Source organism: Prenolepis imparis, unplaced genomic scaffold, assembly GCF_030444845.1.
Source record: "Prenolepis imparis isolate NDT839.2.m4 unplaced genomic scaffold, iyPreImpa1.0 SCAF_4, whole genome shotgun sequence".
NCBI lineage: Eukaryota > Metazoa > Arthropoda > Insecta > Hymenoptera > Formicidae > Prenolepis > Prenolepis imparis.
In genome coordinates, this window is record NW_028141162.1 from 2639241 (window position 1) to 2659137 (window position 19897).

The 19897-nt window shown below is 34.8% G+C and overlaps 1 protein-coding gene across 5 annotated transcripts in view; it reads right to left on the bottom strand.

Annotated features, from left to right (window-relative positions):
• The window catches only part of LOC145935328 (protein gooseberry-like), a 31354-nt gene extending 21473 nt beyond the window's left edge, over positions 1 to 9881 (bottom strand). For 4 of the 5 annotated variants that reach the window (XR_014425202.1, XR_014425204.1, XR_014425203.1 and 1 more), the window contains exons 1-3: positions 9385 to 9881; positions 4627 to 4765; positions 3457 to 3746 (exon numbers count right to left, since the gene is read on the bottom strand). Coding sequence is in view for 2 of the 5 variants with exons in the window: in XM_083036546.1 (XP_082892672.1) it covers positions 3457 to 3746; positions 4627 to 4765; positions 9385 to 9442 (487 nt within the window). In the remaining 3 variants the exon portion in view is untranslated. The remainder of the gene's footprint in view (positions 1 to 3456; positions 3747 to 4626; positions 4766 to 9384) is intronic. The other variant, XM_083036548.1, reaches the window with a different exon arrangement.
• Between the last annotated feature and the right edge of the window lie 10016 nt (positions 9882 to 19897).

A 19897-nucleotide genomic window follows, 5' to 3' on the forward strand; every position in this document is an offset into this window, starting at 1 on the left:
AACGAAATCGCTGCGTGCAATGACGCATTTATGTTCTAGTACCGGTCGCACGAACCTGGCAATTATTTATTCCGCGGCTAATACCTGGTTCCGAAAACTTCAAGAAACACCAGTCGGGCCGCGGACGCTTAGCTTCGCGAAGTATATAATTTCTCCTCTGATTTTTTTAAATTCGCTTGGATTTACGCGCATCATCGACAAAAATTGCAACGTCGCGCAAAGATGCTGCGAAATATCTCTATCGAGTATGAGGAAGGATTAATTTGTGTGCATATTTACATAATTTAACATCGCCCTTGTTGTGATGATCTCAAAGTTACTAGGTCGCTATGATTTGCTTGGAGAACGTTCTCTAAAAAAAGAAGATTGCATAATCAAATAAAATAGATATTGCAGTCAGAAAGATGAAATTGTATAAACGTATATGCAACAAACAAAAAACAAATTTGATATAGAAAACTTGGAAATTTTCGTCTTCGCTCGAAGACTCCAGACTAAACCTAGACCTATAAAAGATTTGGTTTAAATCTTAATTGCAAGTCCAGGGCGAAATTAAAAAATAAAAAAAAATTGAGACCGCATCTCGAGTTAAATCGAATTATAAAATTGCATAGAAGATAATCGATATTTTATTCAGTCTATGCATTTTACATACGCGATTAAAACTCTATTAATTTATCTATTTTTAAATTATTTAAAGCAATTCATTTGCAATTCATGAAGTATTCATCTATTTTAATAAACGGAATACTACTATTAGGCCATGCAATAATACGCAAAATTAATCATTTACCTTCCTCGTCCAATTGGTCCCTCAACTTATACCATGTGACACGTTTCACATGATGCGAGAAAAACAATCCGACACGTTTGCCAAACAAAGGCGTCACTTCATCTCGACAGCTCTGGTAACTCGATTCGTACACTTCGCGCGCGAGTATTTAATAGACGGTGTCCCTTTTCGTTTCTCGCCCCTCTGAGAGGTCGTGTGTTATTTTTGCCCTGGTTTCTTTATTTTTTTTAACAAGCGCCCGACCGTCAGAACGATCGATTTACAGACGCATGAATCCTCCTTCCTCTCTTTCTAACCATGATCCCTTTTATCTTCGCCGACTTGAGGTTTCTCAGACCATAGAAAAGATCTACGTTAATACACATTTCATTTGTCTTGTCATGTGAGAAGCAAACCTTTCCTCTCTCCTGTCTCATCGAGGCGCCAATTTGGATTTCGTGAGAATTTTTCTAAAATGTTAGGCGCCGCAATAGCCATCAAATAGTGCTTATTCATTTAGATTTTTAGATTTTTTTGCAAGGATGGCATTCATTTATCAACATCTATCTTGTCACTTTCTATAGTGATCTAAGTAGATTCTATATAGATTTATATTTTATAAATTTTGTTAGTCTAGTATAAATTCTGCGTTATCCAAACTAACAAAGATTTCAAAATTTCTATTATTCGCTTAACATGTCATTCTCATAAAAATTATACATTTTTGTTGCATCTGCTTCCCCCATATGTTTCAGTGCGCACAAGATTTATACTTGACATGTTTAAAAGGCCCAAAAGTTTTATGAGCGTTTATCTACTTATCGAATTAGTATATATCTATAAATTTGCTCAATCTTTTTAATATTAATTGATTATAAATGTTCAATTCATTGGCATGTATATAAAATGTCTGCGAAATAATATTTTCGGCGCTTTTCTCATTTTCAACCTTGCCACGATCGTGCCGAAAATGCTGAAGAATCCTGATTCATCCGGTCGGTAGACGCGCGTCCTTCATCGGCCGTCGATTTTCTCTAGGACGATCGATTCTTACACGCGAGTAAGGCCCACATCTCGCGCGCGGCCTCTCGTATACACGTGGGCATGTACCGGGCGGCGAGAAAATTACAGAGCCCGGCCGTGCCGGCTACCGGAGGAGAGGCCGATCTGATGGACGGGGAAACCGGTAATTTCCGAGACCGAGAAACGCAGGAGCGGCCGATTAATACGCGAGCATTTAATTTACTCATTCATACCGTTACTCGAGCGAGCGTGGGTCCCACATGGTGGTCCGCCACCGTGTGGGCCAGGTGATGAAACGTTTCCGAGAGGAACGTCCCCTCACTGCGCGAGATCGCCTTCATATTACTATTATAAGACTCCAGTGGGTTCAAATAGGTCAATGGTGGGTGTCTATTTACTTCAATACACAAGTGCCTCACAAAACTATAAATAATGTCACAAAAACCATAAATTAAGATTAATAGACTGTGGATATTGTGTTAAAGAATAATAGATCGGTATGTAGTCGTTTGATGGTAGAGCAAGAAAAATGATCCAACCGGTTTATGAGCTTATCCTTTGACTTTTCATCCTTTTAGGATGAATTTGGCAAGGATATTTATAGACAATTTCTCTTGGAAAATTTTGTAAAAATAAATTACTCTGGATAACAAATTGTTAACAAATTGCACGCTGAGTTAAAAGTTGCGCCAGACTTCAAACTAATATAATATTACACAATAAAAAGGCGTCTGCCTTTGCAATATTCTTTCGTTTCAGAAATAGTGGTCCCAAACAATTCCAAAAGTACCCTAAAGGGGTAGTCAACTTTCACAGGTAGAGAGATAAATTTAAAAAGACATCTTTCTTGAGATTTTAGCGCGTGATGCCAATTTTTGCGAAATCTCGTGTAACTCCACAGAAACTTGGTGCGTACACAAAAAATGTAAAAAGTAGCTGATTCAATTTTAACAGGCGTCGCGTAATGAGCGGCTACGATCCGCTTATGCGAGCCCCGATGTCGTTATAATCCAATTCCGTGCAAGGATACTCGGCGTCGGGTTGATTCGCCAATTCGCTCGACGATCATCAATCTCCGTTAGAACGCGGACCGCGGGAAGAAACTCGGGCAATCGAGCGGGAGAGAGGGTGAACTCTCCCCTTCGAGAAACTCGCCGCCGCCATTAGTGTAGCTGATCGGGGAAATTTCGAAGAAAGAAGTATCTGTGTCGGGGTAGTAAGCGCGCGATAGTAATATGAAGAATAAATTATTTTCTGTTTACGTTTAAAATAGAAATCAGCGTCATCATATGCAAGTAAAATATTTTGTATAAAAGATTAGAGATATTCGTATCAAAGAATATATCGAAATTAATACACCTGTAACACAACACACAAATTTTTAAGTTAACTTTGCATTGTCAAAGATTTAGTCTAATTAATTTCGATAAAAATGCTATAAAAAATAATTTATGCAAAGCTATATAAAATAATAATTTTTTCTCTCCCTTTCCCGAAAATAGAGATAAAAAAGATGTAGATATTAATACACTAAATTTCTTCGTGTAATTGCTACATTAATAATTATTCGCGTTCTATACTATATGGCATTCTAACCCGTTACAAATAATTTTTAATTTCGAAGAAGCGAAATAGCAAGACTGCTATTTGGAATCTCTCACCGTCGCCAAGTTTGACGTCGTCTTCGGGATCGCGACCCCTGAGTAGTCGAGAAATCGCGGACACACTCGGCGCGCTGGTCCGGTCACAGATACCTTCCTTGATAAGCCGATCTCTAATTTCCCACGAAAACATACCCGGGTTGTCACGCTTGTATTCTTCGATCCTCGCTTCTACTTCTGGCGTAGCCACGCGAGGTTTGCTTCCACCGATGACACCAGGTCTGATGCTACCAGTTTCCTGATAGCGGTTTAGAATCTTCGACACGCATCCGTGGGACACCCTTAATTGTCTGTCCTCAATGAGATAATAGATTAATTCAATTCTGATATTATTCACTCACATTTTCTATTTTATTTTAGAAAAGTATCACGAAAAGAAGAGAATTATTCTCAGAAAGATCTCCGATGAAAATTCTTTTCCTATCCCTCTCCCTCACCATAAGAAAAATTAATTTATAACATATACATATACAGGGTGTACAAAAAAGGTGGTACCAAATTTTAAGAACATATAGTACTCGTCAAAACAATCCAAAAAGTCTTAATATGTATTCTAAAAACCATTTATTTATCTCATTTTAAGTATGCATTGTATGATATATTTATTTACACGCAACCGCTCGTCTCTTACGAGCTTATAAGGTCGACGAATTTGTTGACAATTTTCAATTCTCTGTGTCAGTTCATCTACAAACGCTCGCCATCGATTACCATTGTTTTGTTCAATTTTGAAACGATAATTATTATTGATAGTATCTGGTTTTTATGTTGTTTGAGAAATGGCTAATTTCTATGCAAATTCTGCAATGACAGACATTCATTTCATGTATGACAGAGCAAATGGCAATTCTATAAAAGCAGTAGATCTGCTGTAGATTGAATTTACTTAACAGCTTCAAGCTATATATAAAATGCTTTATATATAACTCAACAATAAATAATTGTTGGAGTGCTTATTAAGACTTTTTGGTTTGTTTTTACGAGTACCACACACTTTTAAGATTTGGTACCACCTTTTTTGAATACCTATATATATAATATAGTATGATTTGGAAAGAGTTAAAAGTACATGATTTTCGAATTTCAGGAATTTACTTATTTTCCTTTTTTGAGAATTTCAAAATTTCATGATTTTTTTCAGGATTTCAGAAATATATTATTTTCCACTACCTCGATATAACGCAAGGTCTGACCCCCGACGCGGCCATTTCGACAATCTTGAGCCGAATGTGATTAGGTAACGGACGTCCATTGATGAAGACCCCGCCGAGCTGATTTACTCGCCCCTGGCCCGGTATTGAGCCTAACTCTGCAAGAAGCAACAGCTTACTTCATTCATAATTTTCTCAAAACTTTTTGCGTATATTAATTCGACTGTAATAATAATTGCCATATTCTCTACGAAATCATTTCTCCTTCTCATTCTGATCGTAGATTGAGAAATTGTCCTTCGCACGGTTTTGATTTCCGAACCGACCGGAAGTGGCCGAGTAAGGGGACGGAGGGACAGGCAACGATTATTGGACGGCGTATAAAGAGGGCAACCTGGATTTATCGCTTGTACTGCGTGCTTGATTCGACTTCTTTCTCTCTTTCTCTTGAAGACGGAAGAAAGAGAGAGAAAAAGAGAGGGAAAAGAGTGAGAGAAAGAAAGATAGGCGTGAGAGGAGAAGAAAGAGAGAGAGAATTATAAGTGCGGGCGACTGCGAAACGTATGGAGCGACAACGCCGCAACTATCGATAAATCCAATAAATCCCGGCGCGGTTTTACGACGCACAACAATGATAGCGTATAATTTGCTTGGCTTATATTTAATTTCGCGTTACACGACGACGACGATCTCGATTACCGATCTAAAGAAAGAGGAACGTGCGCGCTCTAGGAAATAGAGTCGTTGCGATTTTTACTGGCACCGAGAGAGGCGATCCAAGATGCAGCGAATATTTAATGCAAATTTTTAAAACATATAAAATAAATATATACGATGCATTAATGTACGTCGTGGCTTAAACGAGATAGTGTGCACTGTAATTAATTTTCATCGCGATAACGTTTCAAAGTTATTCAAAATTCTCAAGCTCCAGTAGTATTTTAAGAAATTAATTGCATTCTCTCTCTCTCTCTCATCAGAGTTTCAAAGCACAATCGCCAAGAATAATTGCTGTAATAACGAATGAGCTGTACGATTAGATGGGCAAAAAAGTGACGCGCAATCGCACGTTCGATGTTTAAAGAAAAACGCGCTCGCTCTTACGAGACGCGATATAATCGGCGAAAAAATGGGAATCTCAATGACAGCTCAACGAAAAATCCGATCATCCAGGCGAAACGATCAGTGTTTTCTTCATAAAGCAGCGATATCTTATTATATGTATATCTTATTAGAGTTACGACACGCTAAGTGTGTTGTTAATGTAATCGACTTAGATATCGACTAGAGATCTATTTATAAAAATCTATTTAAATCAATATTCTAAAAGAGTGCACTCTTTGTAAAACGTGATGCCGATTTGTATATCGTGTGCAAAAATTATGCAAAAGAGTTTACTCTTTTATAGATAAGAAGAGATATGAGATTTAGACTATATACAAGTATAATTACAAATCAACTTAATAATTTCAATGAAAAAAACCGAAATGTATAATAAATTAGGTTTTAAATAATTTATTTAATAATAAAATATATTTGTGCTGAAATATTTCTGCATTTGTTTAGTTCTGTATTAGTGCTTTTTTAGTCATAATATTGCAAGGAATTAAAATTTGAATTAACTATTCTACGAATATAATAAGAAATAATAATAAGATAACAGAGACAAGAAGAAGGAATTATTTACAATTTTGATCTTCGGAAATAAATTACTGTTCAGTTTACATACACAGACGTAGTCTCTTGTGACCTTATTATTATTTTTCATTATGTATGTCTTCGTTTAAGAGTTCAACAGTCTCTCTCTCTCTCTCTCTTGCAATATTAACAATTATATATGATTACAAAAGGACTAATAAATGCAGAAATGTCCCAACACAAGTATATTTCATTTCTAAATAAATTATTTACAATCTAAACCGTTGCTCATTTCGGCTTGTTTATTGAAATTACTTGATAATATAATGAGCTAATAGATTTCGATTTCGAATTGTAATAATAATAAAATACAAATTAATAATTATTATAAGTCGAAATCGGAAATTAATATCCACAAACATATAGTCCGTATAGAGATACGTAAAAAGATAAGAAAATGAAAATTGTCGCATCATAAAGATTAGATTCTTCTTCTTTTGTTCTCTTAAAGTTTCCTTGAAATTTGCAAAAGTATAAATATTATACATATACGTCTCCAATTATTGTAATAAGTAATCAATACGACATATTATTTGAGTTAGTAACACAGATTAAATTAACTCCGTGATTTTTAATACTTTTATTCTTATTGTTGAATCATTTTTAAATAGCTCGCGGCAAGAAGGAAGCGAATGACCGATCCTACAGCTTTCACTTTTCTAATCCGGATGCAAAACGTTATACCCTCTAAATAAGATCTGTGTAAGCAAAACGCGATTAATTTCCGATAAAATGATTCGATCGCGATTTTTCGCGAGCGCAACAAATACTTTCACATTTTGTGCTGGTTCGGAAAAAATATGAAAATAAACGTTTGTCGTCGAAAGTTTATCGTCGAAAGACGTAGAGAAACGCGACGAAGTTATAGTCGCACGCTTTCGTTTATAATTAAACGCATTTCCGCGTAAGACAAAAGACAGGTAAAACATTTTGTCGCGTAAGACAAAGGATAGGTAAACAGGCTTCGACTAATCCGGTCGGCAAAAAGCATCTGCGGAAAAAGGAAACCGCTATTCGATTGCGCAGAACACGGTTGCATAATCGCAGCCATGCATCACCGCGGGTGCAACCGACGTTCACCGAAAAAGCGTTCACCGATGGCGATCGCGGTCGTTTCTACGAAATAACTTGTGATTTAATCTTTAATCGATCGTTCGTAATTGACAAACGAGAGTTTACGGAGACTCTATTAACCCGCCAAGTTTTCAACGTTTTTCAAATAATTCCGATTTTAATTTAAATCGCGTTTTGAAGGACGAGAATAAGACCCTCGTTTTTTCGCAAAAAAACTGCAGCACGACTCATAAATCATTATAATGATAGAATTATGAGGTAAGAAATCTTACGTTCTCCACGATAAAATAATTAACGACCATCATTGAAGACTTTTTTTGCGGTGATTTTATGGAAGCGCATTCGCTGAACTGCTAATCGCCCGCCATCATTTACCACCGTGATTTCCGCGAATGCAGACTTTCGTAAATCATCAAGCAACTAATTATTCATGCTAATTACACTCAAAACATCACGCCCTTAGACACTGACAAATCGGATTTATGAATGACAATGAATTACAATGATTTACGTTACTAAACACTGACAGATATCCTTCGGAGAACAATATATATAGAAAGCTTTCTTTGGCCTGAGATTTATTTCATCTTATTCTTCTCTCTATAGCGAACTTAGCACCATTTGAAATTACACAATAAGTTTTTTACGACTACAATAAAAAAGTCAAAGAAAACCTTATAACACACATTTTCACATTCTTGACCAATTCTAAGAAAGCAATGATATTGAAAAAGTGTGTGTAAATTACTTTTATTTATTATAGATTAAATTTATATAAAACAATTACTTATCTCGATAATTTTATAAAACAATTACTTAAATCGACAATTTTAAACATAAAGTGCAATGTTCTTAATTATTTTATAATATAATGTTTCCGAGAAAATTTGAATGATAATTGAGAAACACTGATCGAATAATACTAACAATAAGAAAAATAGCATAATAAAAATATATAATGTCTACGAATAGACAGAAGAAAATATATAATAAATATATAAATATAACAGTCAATTGTAAAAGTATTATTAAAAAAGTAGCTGTACTATAACTAGTTGACAAAAGTTTCAATGATGTCACATGGTTCTGTTCATGAAAAATTTCGATAAATTATATAAAAATTCTCTTGATATTGGTACATTAATGATTTATTTAAAACATATTTATAATTATTATTATTGTTATCAATTCTTTAAAAGAATATTGATGATGAAAAAATCTGATGCTGTGCAAATGATAAATAAATGTGGAAAATGAATCAAAAGAGATAAATAGTTTTCTTTCTTTCATCTACTGTTGACCTTGAGAAAGATAGTTCATAAATTTATGTCATTTTTAATAATGTTCCATTAAATATTCCAATCAATTCACAACAGGTACAATAATTGATTATATAAATAAATCAAGATTTCGTGATGAGAAGAGTAATGTCAATATATCTCGCGGATTTTCGCAGAATCCACATAACTTATTGCTCCGAAAATTATCGTTCTAAAAGAATTTTCATTAATTTATATTAATTAATTGTTTTGTATAAACTTTAATTTCATAATGCCAGGTTTGTTTAGGATCGAATAGAAGAAATTATTAGAACTGATGGATATTATAGTATTCATTCAGGAACACTAATAGTTCTTCTCTAAGACCTGTTTCCGGTTAATCTATATCTTTGTCTCTTTTTAAGAACAGAGTAGTTGTAAATTAATCGACCAAACATGTTCTTAAAAAGAGACAAAGATATAGATTAACCGGAGGTTTAAGTTAACCGACGTTGGTAGAAATGGGCCTAAGAGAATTTTGTATTTCATTTTCTGGAAGAAAGAGAAATCGAATGCAATCTTTTAGACACAATTTTTTAGACTTGTTTAGATTAAAAAATATTAATCAAACAATGTTTGTGGATAGATAAAAGATAAAGTAAAGTAATCTGGATCATAAATAAAATAATTTCATAAATTCTAAGTTTACAAATAATTTTAGATAATCAGCAACGAGAAGAGCACACCTTGAAAGGAATATCCAGTGAAACATGGTCGCATCATCGGAAAGTTTGTCGTAACCATCTCAACCAAGTCGAGCCACCGCGAGGTAGTCCGGTCTTTCCGGATAATGATAAATTTCACTAGGACATTTCACTGAGTCCTCCATAAAGATTACATTGTTTTGACTCTTCTTCCTTCGCGTATTAATCTCACAATCTTCCGTTCTACTTATTCCACTTAGTCCCGCGATTCACCCGACGATCACGTAAAAGAAACATGTAAGCAAGCACAAATTATCTATCTATCGAAAAATTTGAAACGCAACAGGCTAGTCCGTCGTAGTCATTCAGTTTCAAGCACCTAGGTCATTGTTTGAGTTCAAGGTTATCAGTTGCAATTTGACTTGGTCTCTCCACGATTTCCCTTCGGTTTAACCTGATCTGTGACATAGAACGGCCGTGTACACTTACTTCAACTCTAGATTAATAAGAGACAGATCTCTACCGATCGGTGAGCTGATCGTGACTAAACGTCCCGGGGATGGAGCGTTGGGGTAACTAACGGCTAGGCAACTCCCACCAGTTACAACATCAGGTAAGTCTGACCTGTCTGGCGATATTCTGGTTGGGGTACGATCAGCACGAGAAAGCCGACAAGGGAGATCAAATCTTGGTTCTTGAATACACTGGTGCTCAACGTTAACCAATCGTGGCACTGCAAGACTTTCTACCACGCCTCCGATTCACGCCCCAACCAGATGGGTACTTTGGGTGATTTTATTGCCGTGCTTTTACGAGCACACACCATGCTTACATACTCGTTATTCTCTACGTGCGACCCCGTAAGTCAAACCTTTTGTTTCTCAGGTCTCGCTGCGATCATTGGGGATCTTATTATTATATCCGTTTAATCACGATTCAAAAAATAAATAGTCAGATAATTTTAGGGGTAAGTATAGACATTATATCGAGGGTTTTCTATGAAAAGAAATTGTCGAGTCGCTGGTGAATGAACCCAGATAATATCAAAAAAGAAACTTGCAGTTTTCAATAGAAGAACACAATAATAAAATTTTCTTAATTTTCTACCTATTCTTAAATATGAAATAGAATGATTTTCGAATGTTCTCAGAGAAAAATTTAATATTTAAGATGATGAATTTGAGAAAAATAAATAATATACTTTATTTTATTTTTATCCGTGAAACAGCAAGATAATTAATAATAATAATTGCAAGATGTATTCCATATTTCAAAGAGAATTTTCTTTGCAGTAATTTCTAATACTACATAGCAATGTAGATTTATTTTGAAAGTTATAACAACTGCAGTGATCTTTCTTTTGAATTAATAAATAAATGAATTATATAAAAAAATATTACTGAGATGACGTAATAACAAACGCAAACAGCTGATGACTTAATTCCAAACATAGCGTCGTTCCAACTGTTTTCAGTTAGACAATGTTCATGAGCCTCAATCAAATTTTTCAGGACAAATCTTTGTTTGTGGAACGCGCAATTAAGGTAATGGGAGAAAACCGTAGTGATCTTCTCGCAGCCAGTTCTATGCGACGTCATCGCTCGAGCGCAGATTGTGCGTTTCTTGCGCGTTTTCAAGCTACGTAAAGCGATTTAGCGCAAATCGCTGGCGCGAGGCGCGTAGAGTTTACCTAATCTCCAGTGTCAGCTGTTCACGCATGATTGCGAATTACTCCAGGATTCGCGCTCTTTTTTTTCCTCTCATCCAGGGGGCCTCTATTCCGAGCTATCGGGGAAATGACGATGCACGATTGAAAAGAGGATGCGACACAATAGGCGCGACGGTGATGTGAAATAGTGATCGATCGTTGATTTCCTTTAGTAATTAACCGCTTTAAATAATGCGACATACAATATCACGAATCTATTTCAATAATATATTTAACAATTTATTAATCCAATGTGGAAATATTCTTTATGTCTTCTTTATATGCAAACAAGAAGAAACCTATATAAAAATACAAAACTTAGTAATATACTGACAATTTAATTACAAAGAGTTAATATAAAGCACTTCATCTAGGAGATTGCCTTTAGTAAGTTAATGCAATTGTGTTGCGAAAATTTCAGATATACGTGCATAATTTTCGAAAAACAATTTTATCCTTATACAACTTCTGGGAAAAGGGGTATTTTACGAGAATTCAATGGATACACATTTTCGCAGTCATGTTTGTGCTCTAAGATATAAATCAAATAATCTTTTCATTTAAAGAATGAAAAATTGACGTGTCCTTGAAGCACTCCTGGTGTCAATAGTTTGACAATGCTACCAATTGGTAAGACCATGGCCTAAAAGTAAATTTTACTCACGGAAGCCCTACAAGCATGACATTAAGGAGTTTATTTGTCGGTCCGCGCAACAGGAGATTTCGTTGGCTCTATCTTTAAGTTAACAATAAGTCCTCATAGTGTAAAAATATAGTGTATTATGCTTGTATTCCAGAACAGAGATGGTGTTCCGAATATCCTCGCAGAACAATGTTATGCGTCACTTTCAACTAATTTTCTGTTTCTTAAGAACGAAAAAAAAATGCATAAACGATAATAAACATTGATGAAGCATCAATAAGTGCCTCGCATCGAGAGTGTCATTCGCGTCAAAATTGGGCAACATTTTTTTTTATTTTTGCATCATTTCCTAGTCGTTCAAGTTGCGGAACGAATCAAGATCTGTCAAAAATCACCTTTTCGCCGCTTTGCTAGTTTTCGGAAACGATAGATCACTATTCATTATCTTTTTTTATTTTTCTCTATACAATGAGATATTTAAATCTTTGAAACCAAACGCACTGCCTATACAAAGCTTCCGAGCTAGATAATTAGAAGAAAGGAAGCAATATCTCTTCTTACCTATAAGCCGTTTCAAAATCTAGATATTGTCAAAATTTCTTCTGCCACACGTAGTCTTCACACACACACACACACACACACACACACACACACACACACACACACACACACACACACACACACACACACACACACACACACACACACACACACACACAAATATTAAGATATTAATAAAATTATATTTTATAATTTGAAAAATAGAATTTATGTGTCAAGTAAAAAAACATATTATTAATTAATTCCGATACAATTGCCAAAAAATATTCTGTTCGGTTACAATAATTTCGCGTGACAAAAGGGAGCGTATCGAGACGGTGATGACGATCCGGGTATGTAAAAAGGCGATCGGCTGGTCGCGGGCGTGAAAGAGGAACGATATATATCGTTCTCTGATGAGCCAGCGAAAGAGGGGCGGAGGCGAGAAGCCGCAAACAGATGCAAATTGCACCTCGGGACTCGATCCGCCTACCTGACAACGCGGACAGTAGTGACGTAGACCGTTACGCCGTAAATAATCTACCCCTTCCGAGCACATTCAACCCCTACTTCTTCTTCTTCTTCTTCTTCTTTTTCTTCTTCCCTCGCTTCCGTATGCTCCTCTTCCGTCTCTTCGTATGACAATGATGCCACTAGGTGGGCGGCGGCTCGATGTGTATAAATAAGAGATCATAAATATGCAGTAACTGTTTTGGACCACACGGAAATACAGTTTGAAAATGACCAGAGCTTAAGACGATTTTAGAAAGTATGTTTGCTTTGGTCAGTTTTTGCGATCAAAACGCTCTTTATTGAATCGAATTCATATTCCTTGATTTGTGACTTGATGCTGACTGTATATCATTTACAAATTGTCAAGACGACTATTACTCAAATACCTGAGTAATTTCGCTTTTTGATTTTTCAAGAATTTTCAAATAAATTTAATTCCAAAACATGTTTATTATTTTAAGTAATAATTATACAACTGTGTTACTTTGCAATATAAATAACTAAAAAAATGTTTAACCAGTCATAAATGCAGATCAAAATAATAAAATACTCGTATTAATAATTGAATAATATTTGAAGGCCGATAGAAAATCGTCGACGTTTCCTAGCGTAACTAGGAAGATCGCGCAAATCATCTTGCATGTGTCGGATCATTAATAGCCAATTAATTAGTCTGTCAGGCGATGTGTCTCCCGACTGCGAGTAATCGGTCTTCGTGTAAGCGTCGATTAACCGCGGAATGTATTTTCAACGTAGTTGATAAATAACAAACTTGGAACAAGATTAATCATTTTACTCGCGACGGCCAACAGAGTCTTGCTAGAAGATTGCAAATTTTTCGCACGTTGTAAATTGGCGCGCAATTTGTAACGATAATATTAATCGTTCCAAGTTGCATCTCTTTACATTCTGGCAATTTGTAAAACGATCACATTATTCATAGTGCAAATTTCGAAAGAGCAATTTAGTATCTTAATATATACGTGCAGCAAGAATTAAAAGCGTTAATCAGAATAATTTTTTTGTACAGCTGAGAAAATTGAAATTTCAAGATTATTTTACTCTATATGCTGTCAATATACTATTTTGTATAAAATGTTAATATAATGAACAGGATGCTTCGAACGTAGAGTTTTTATTCATGTTTTCTATTCAAAGGCTTCGACAGAAAAAAAGAAGTAGCAGATCGAAGTAACGGGACCTGAAATAACCCATCGACAGCCGAGGGTGTCGATTTTTTTGCTAACCTGTTCTCTTTAAGATTTTTCGACTAAAAAATACGTCTTGATATATTATATTCTTACGACAATGTTGACAAATTCACAACAGCGAAACTCCGGGAGTTCTCCAGGCCCTGAAGTCTAAATGTTGTCATTAGATAAATTTCGCTGATAGCAAAAAAATGTATAAAAAACAGAAACCCCACCCCATTTATTTCAGCTTCAATTTTTGAAGATAAATTTGGAGCTGTATTAGAATCTTAAAATAAAATTAAAATAGAATTCTTAAAATATGTTAGAGAAAATTTTGCAGTAGAAACAAGTCTTTTTCTTTCACAAAACATTGTTTTCCTCTGTTTCATTAATATTTTATATAAATTCCTAACTTACATAATTATTTTACTAAATTTTATATAAATCAAACATTTTCAATAATTTAAAAATACTTCTGTATTGTAAAGATTAAAATGTATAGCATATTTAAATATTATATCTAAAAATTTATAATTAATCTTCTTCGATTTTTCAAATCATTTTCTGTAAACGAAGTGCTACTTCTAACATAGAGAAGTTACAATAACAGTTCAATTGTTATCCACATTTCAGAAAAAATGTGACAATAGAAATAACGGTATATGCTTTATTGGAAACATATTTTACATCCAGTAAAATGCATGTTCTACACTACATCCCTTGAAAAACAATCCCGTTAAGAGTGATAAATTGAGATCAGTTGAGAAATGAAAATAAAGCTAGATGTTTAATGTATGTTCATTATTGAGGAAAAAAATTTCGAGGGAAAGTTGTTCAAAGCATTGTTACAATTGTTACAATTGTTGAAATAAATGGCTCACTTGCCTTATGATAAAATTTCTGACAACATTACACATCGTAATTATTTCTAATATATTCAAAATTCTTATACTCCATCTTCGAATATTATTTGAATTTCTATCTCCAGACTAATCGCGAAGAATTTAATTATCGTAATCAAATTTCATATATTTTAACATTTTTGTTTTATTATATATATATTTTTTTTACAAAAGATTATTTTATTTATCTGATAGAAAGAAATGTAGAAAATATTTCTTCGTGATTTTTGTTTAAATATTTTTTTTTTATGAATATTCCATCTATTGTCACACAGCAAACGAGACACAACACGACCCACGACAACTTAATGCATTTCCTACGACATTCTTGTGATGTTTCTAATATAAATGGAAAAGGAAAATGTAATATATAAATAGAAAAGGAAAAAATTTTCAAGGTCCAAAAAAAAAGAAGCAAAAGACCCCACCGGGCTCGTTTGTAAATCTCTACTGGTTTCGTCAACCATTGTCTCGCAATGAGAACTTTGAAAAGAATAATAAAAAAATGCAAAAAATAAAAAGATATGATGGAAACTAGAAGGATATGATGGGGCTAAGAAAATTATAGTAGCTATAAACTCATTATATCTTGATATACGACTTATTGTTTATTGATTAGAACAAGAATTAGACAAGGATGATCAATGAATCCTCATATCAAAAAAAAATTTTTATTATTATTATCATCATAATCTTCTTGCTATGTCTTTTGCCAACTGAGTTTAACAAAAACATTACAGAAATTTGCCCTATTAATGAAACTTGTAGAATTTGTACTACTTATCCTAGTGACGGGGCTTCCGAATTGTTAAAGTATCCTGCTGAAATGAATCTTTTTGACATGAAAGAGTTTACGACTACTGCTGGAAAACGGACTCAATTGAGAAGTAATAAGGTATAGAATATGTCACAAATACAAATAGTCAAACGGGTTTGACTATTCTTAGCATCTATCAATGTCGTTGTGACAAACTTTTGGAAATATCTCATACTATTATTCGTATTATAGCTCGCATATTTATTTGACATTTAACATGTTATTGGACAATAGGAGCTATTTCAAACGTTGTGAATAAAAAAGATAAAAGATGCAGCAATCGCACGAGAGAATTCATGAATAAAAAGAATACAATTGAATAAAGAAAAATTTACTACAATGTCCATACATATATAAACTGATTAAAGATCGATCGTCGGATCAAATATCGCCAGAGGCGACCGTTGTAGTTTAATCAATAAGAAACTAATTGCGGTCAGTCTGATTTTTGCAATGTAGAGGCAATACTTTCGATGTGCAGCGAATTGTTCGCTCGATCAGCGGCGATTCGCATCACCGAATCGGCGAATGTTCTCACAGAAATTAATCGTCTGGTTGCACCGGTCGTTGCAAATAGTCGCTCTTCCAGTCTGTGAAGTGCCGGAATGTTAAATTCACGGATTTCACGATAAATTTCCTCTCGAGTTGTTTTTTAGGTTACCCGTTATTCTTAGCATGCATCAAGGATCGACTTATTGTTAGATGAACTTGATGAATGAGATGAAGCGAGAATATTTCTCAAAAGCATGGCAAAGTGCTTTCTTAAAACTTCAATTTAAACGATGGAAATAAAATGTTAATAAACACATATAATATATTGACAAAGATAATTACACAGTTTATATTTTAAATATATTTTATATATATTGTATGTTATATAATTTTTTTATTAAAGAAATTTCAATTATGGAAAATTATGTTGAAAATTTATATTATATTTTTTAGTGATCCTGCCTGCCTTAGCTTTACTCTTTCTTATATTGTGTTTCTTTTCAAAGATGTCCAAAGGATACTCCCTGACATCACTACGCGACAGACATCGACAGATTTTGCAATATGTGTCTTCAGGACCTTTTTTCAAGGTAGTCTGCGGGGTAGCATTCTTCGTATATAACCAGTGATATCACCCCAAGTCGTAAAGTCGTCAGATCATAAACACATAAATATTCGTAATTATCTCCCATAATCCACATTGTCCACCATACGATGTCATTCCCATCGGTCAGGAAAAAATAAGATCCTGTCCAGAATCGACGAAATCCTTTACAGTAGGCTCTTTTTTTTGCACGCAAGACGCACAAAAAAGTTTCTACTGTTCCTGCAAAAAGTACCCCTTTTCCCGTTCACCCATTCTTCTCCAGAATTTACGACGCTGATTTTTCTTTTCGGGCACGTCTTGTGTCATAAATATCATAATTAATTCACTTTTTTTTTCAGAAATTCTCTTTTTTTGTTATTACTTTTTTTTTAATTTCAAGAACCTTTCTCGCGATTCTCTGCTCTTTGGAAAATAAATTTCTGCACAGAGAAAAGAGAGAAGAATTCTATCGGCATTCTGTCGCAGAAGAAACAATGTTAGCGTGGGACCGTTGGGTGGCGAAAAGTCTCGCGGTAAGAACAACGATACGAGACAAGACCAAAAAGGCGCGCTTATGCTTCGTTAGATTCCAGACAAGAAATACTTCAATCTCTTGCCGCGACAGGCAATATATATTTTTGTAGCGGCACAATATGTTCGATGGATCATGATACACAAGCGAGATCGGTTGCGGGAACCAGGATCATCGAGATTTGTGGGAATTCTGGAGTCATCATGGTACGGATCATCGGAATTTCACGGATTTCTCACGTTTTCTTCTTCTATTCACCCCCTCCTTTCCGTTTCTTCCCTTTCCTTCCTTATTCACTTCATTACAGAAACGAACCAGATTAATATCTCACTCGTGATAATTCTAAATTTCGCGACGTACATATTTTTTAATAATAGCACAAAATTTATGTATTTGTACGAAATAATTAAATTAAAAAGCAAGTGTTTGTGTAAAATGTCCTCTCAAAGAAGGAGAGATAATATATTTTAGAAAGATTTTATGAAAAAAATGTAATTCCTACACACACACACACACAATACCCAAAGAAAAAATTTATTTTAATTCAATTCCCACGACTTAATAATGTGTAGAGACGATTTTCGATATTCACACGCGATCTTCCAGTTTTATCAGTTTGATTATGAAAAATATTAACATGGGGAAAATGGTTGGCGAGGAGACAGAGGTAAAAATTGGAAAAGAGAAGAGGATGCCAGCGGTAGAAGAAGTGCCGACGGTAGATGCGATCTCGCCGCATGGATGGAAGAAGCCGCAACCAAGTGATTTCCGAGAAGTCTGCAGTTGGCAGAGAATCCGTTTACGAGCCTCTTCTCTTCGCCAATCGGAGCTTTTTGTCTTCGTTAATATCGCCTCGTCTCGATCACTAAGTAGATCGCATCGAGAACAGTGCGCTGGCGAGAGATGAGCATAGATGAAGGGCGTTGCTGATACACCAATCTGTCAAGATCGTCAAGATCCTGCGACTCTTTTCTAAGAGTTTGAACCAATAAGGTTCACCAAAAAGACGTATCCTTCTTTAATGATACGAGCCTAATCTTATGCTGAATAAAATTTATTTAGAGTATAAAAAATAAATATATAAAAGCATCTAGAGCCGCAAATATATATATTATTGTATCACACAATATATCTTGTTGTTTTAATGCTGGAATATTATTTTTATTATTTTGATAATATTATATTAATATTATATAATGATGTATTGTATAATACCGGTATTTACCTGTGACAATAAGACACGACAGGTAGCGAGCGAGATTTCTGACATGGTTACAACAAATTCTTTGAATGTATACTATGTATATCTGTTTACAGAAATGTATTGAGTATGTGTCATTAATATCAATTAATATCTATCTTGATGAAAAATTGGTAATTAGTGGCGAGAGGCATAGTCAACGATTAACCGGATATAATTTGCAACGCGTTGGCTTGCTAGTATGCGTTCGTCACTCGTATGTAATAAGTCATGCGTTGTATCATGATTATGACTTTATACGCGCCTTTTCCATCGATTAGACGTCATTACGACAAATAACGTAATTAAGTTTGCTTTACATTGTTGCATTTTCGTATATTCTTCTGCATATAATATAATTTTCACGATATTATAATTATATATGCGCGTAATTCGATGTAGTATAATCATTATTCTAAATATACGTAATTCGATATAATATAATCATTATTCTAAATATACGCGTCTCTATCTGCTTTCTCGTTCTATGCACAATAAATGTCAAGATTTCGTGAGAGATAAAATATTAAAATATATTGACTAATTTCAGAGATCGTATGCTTCTGATTAAGTACTTTCGCAAGTGGATTAAATTTCGGAGCTAATTACGTGACAAACGAGCCCGTCCAAGGCGAGGAACCGAATCGGCAAACGGAGAGGCCGGGTGCGAAAAATCGTCGCGGGATCCTTGAGCCTCACGGCGGTAGGTCCCGCAAAGTAAGTCCTCTTTCCTCTCGTGTGCCCTCGCACGAGCGTGTGCGAGAGCATTGCCAAGCCGGTGTTGCTCGGCTCGAACCATCAGCAGCCTTGTACACATAATAACCAAGTAGTAATATCGTTTCTGTGGCGAGCAGTGCCTCTTACTCGATTGCCAGCGACTGACTCGAGCATGCGACGAACCGTGTTCGAATGTTCAAATTTTATATACAACAATCTTGAATTTTATTATCAATCACTTTATTATCGAGGACCATCTATATGCAAGATTTATTTCTACAGAAATATTTTTCACATAATTTTTGACATAAAATTTCTACTAAAGAGACCTTTGGCTTTAAATACTGCAATTATAAATCCAAATTTGTCTCAGATATTTTGTAGATTTCAATGATGAAATCGAAAAACAACGCTGGTTTAATTAAATCTCAATTATGTTATTTATATTAATGTAAGAGGAAGAATCAATGCGTCGAATCGAAGCTATCACTATCAAATTTACGCCGTAGAACGTATCATTGCACGGTACTTTGATACGAACTATAGGTAGCTGGTAACTTCGCGTGCGAGCGAGAACAAATCGATCGCGACCATCACGATCGACGACCTGAAGGTGCTATCGCTGCTGCTACCGGGCGCGTTGATGACTTTTACTTTTTTTCTAAAGATCAC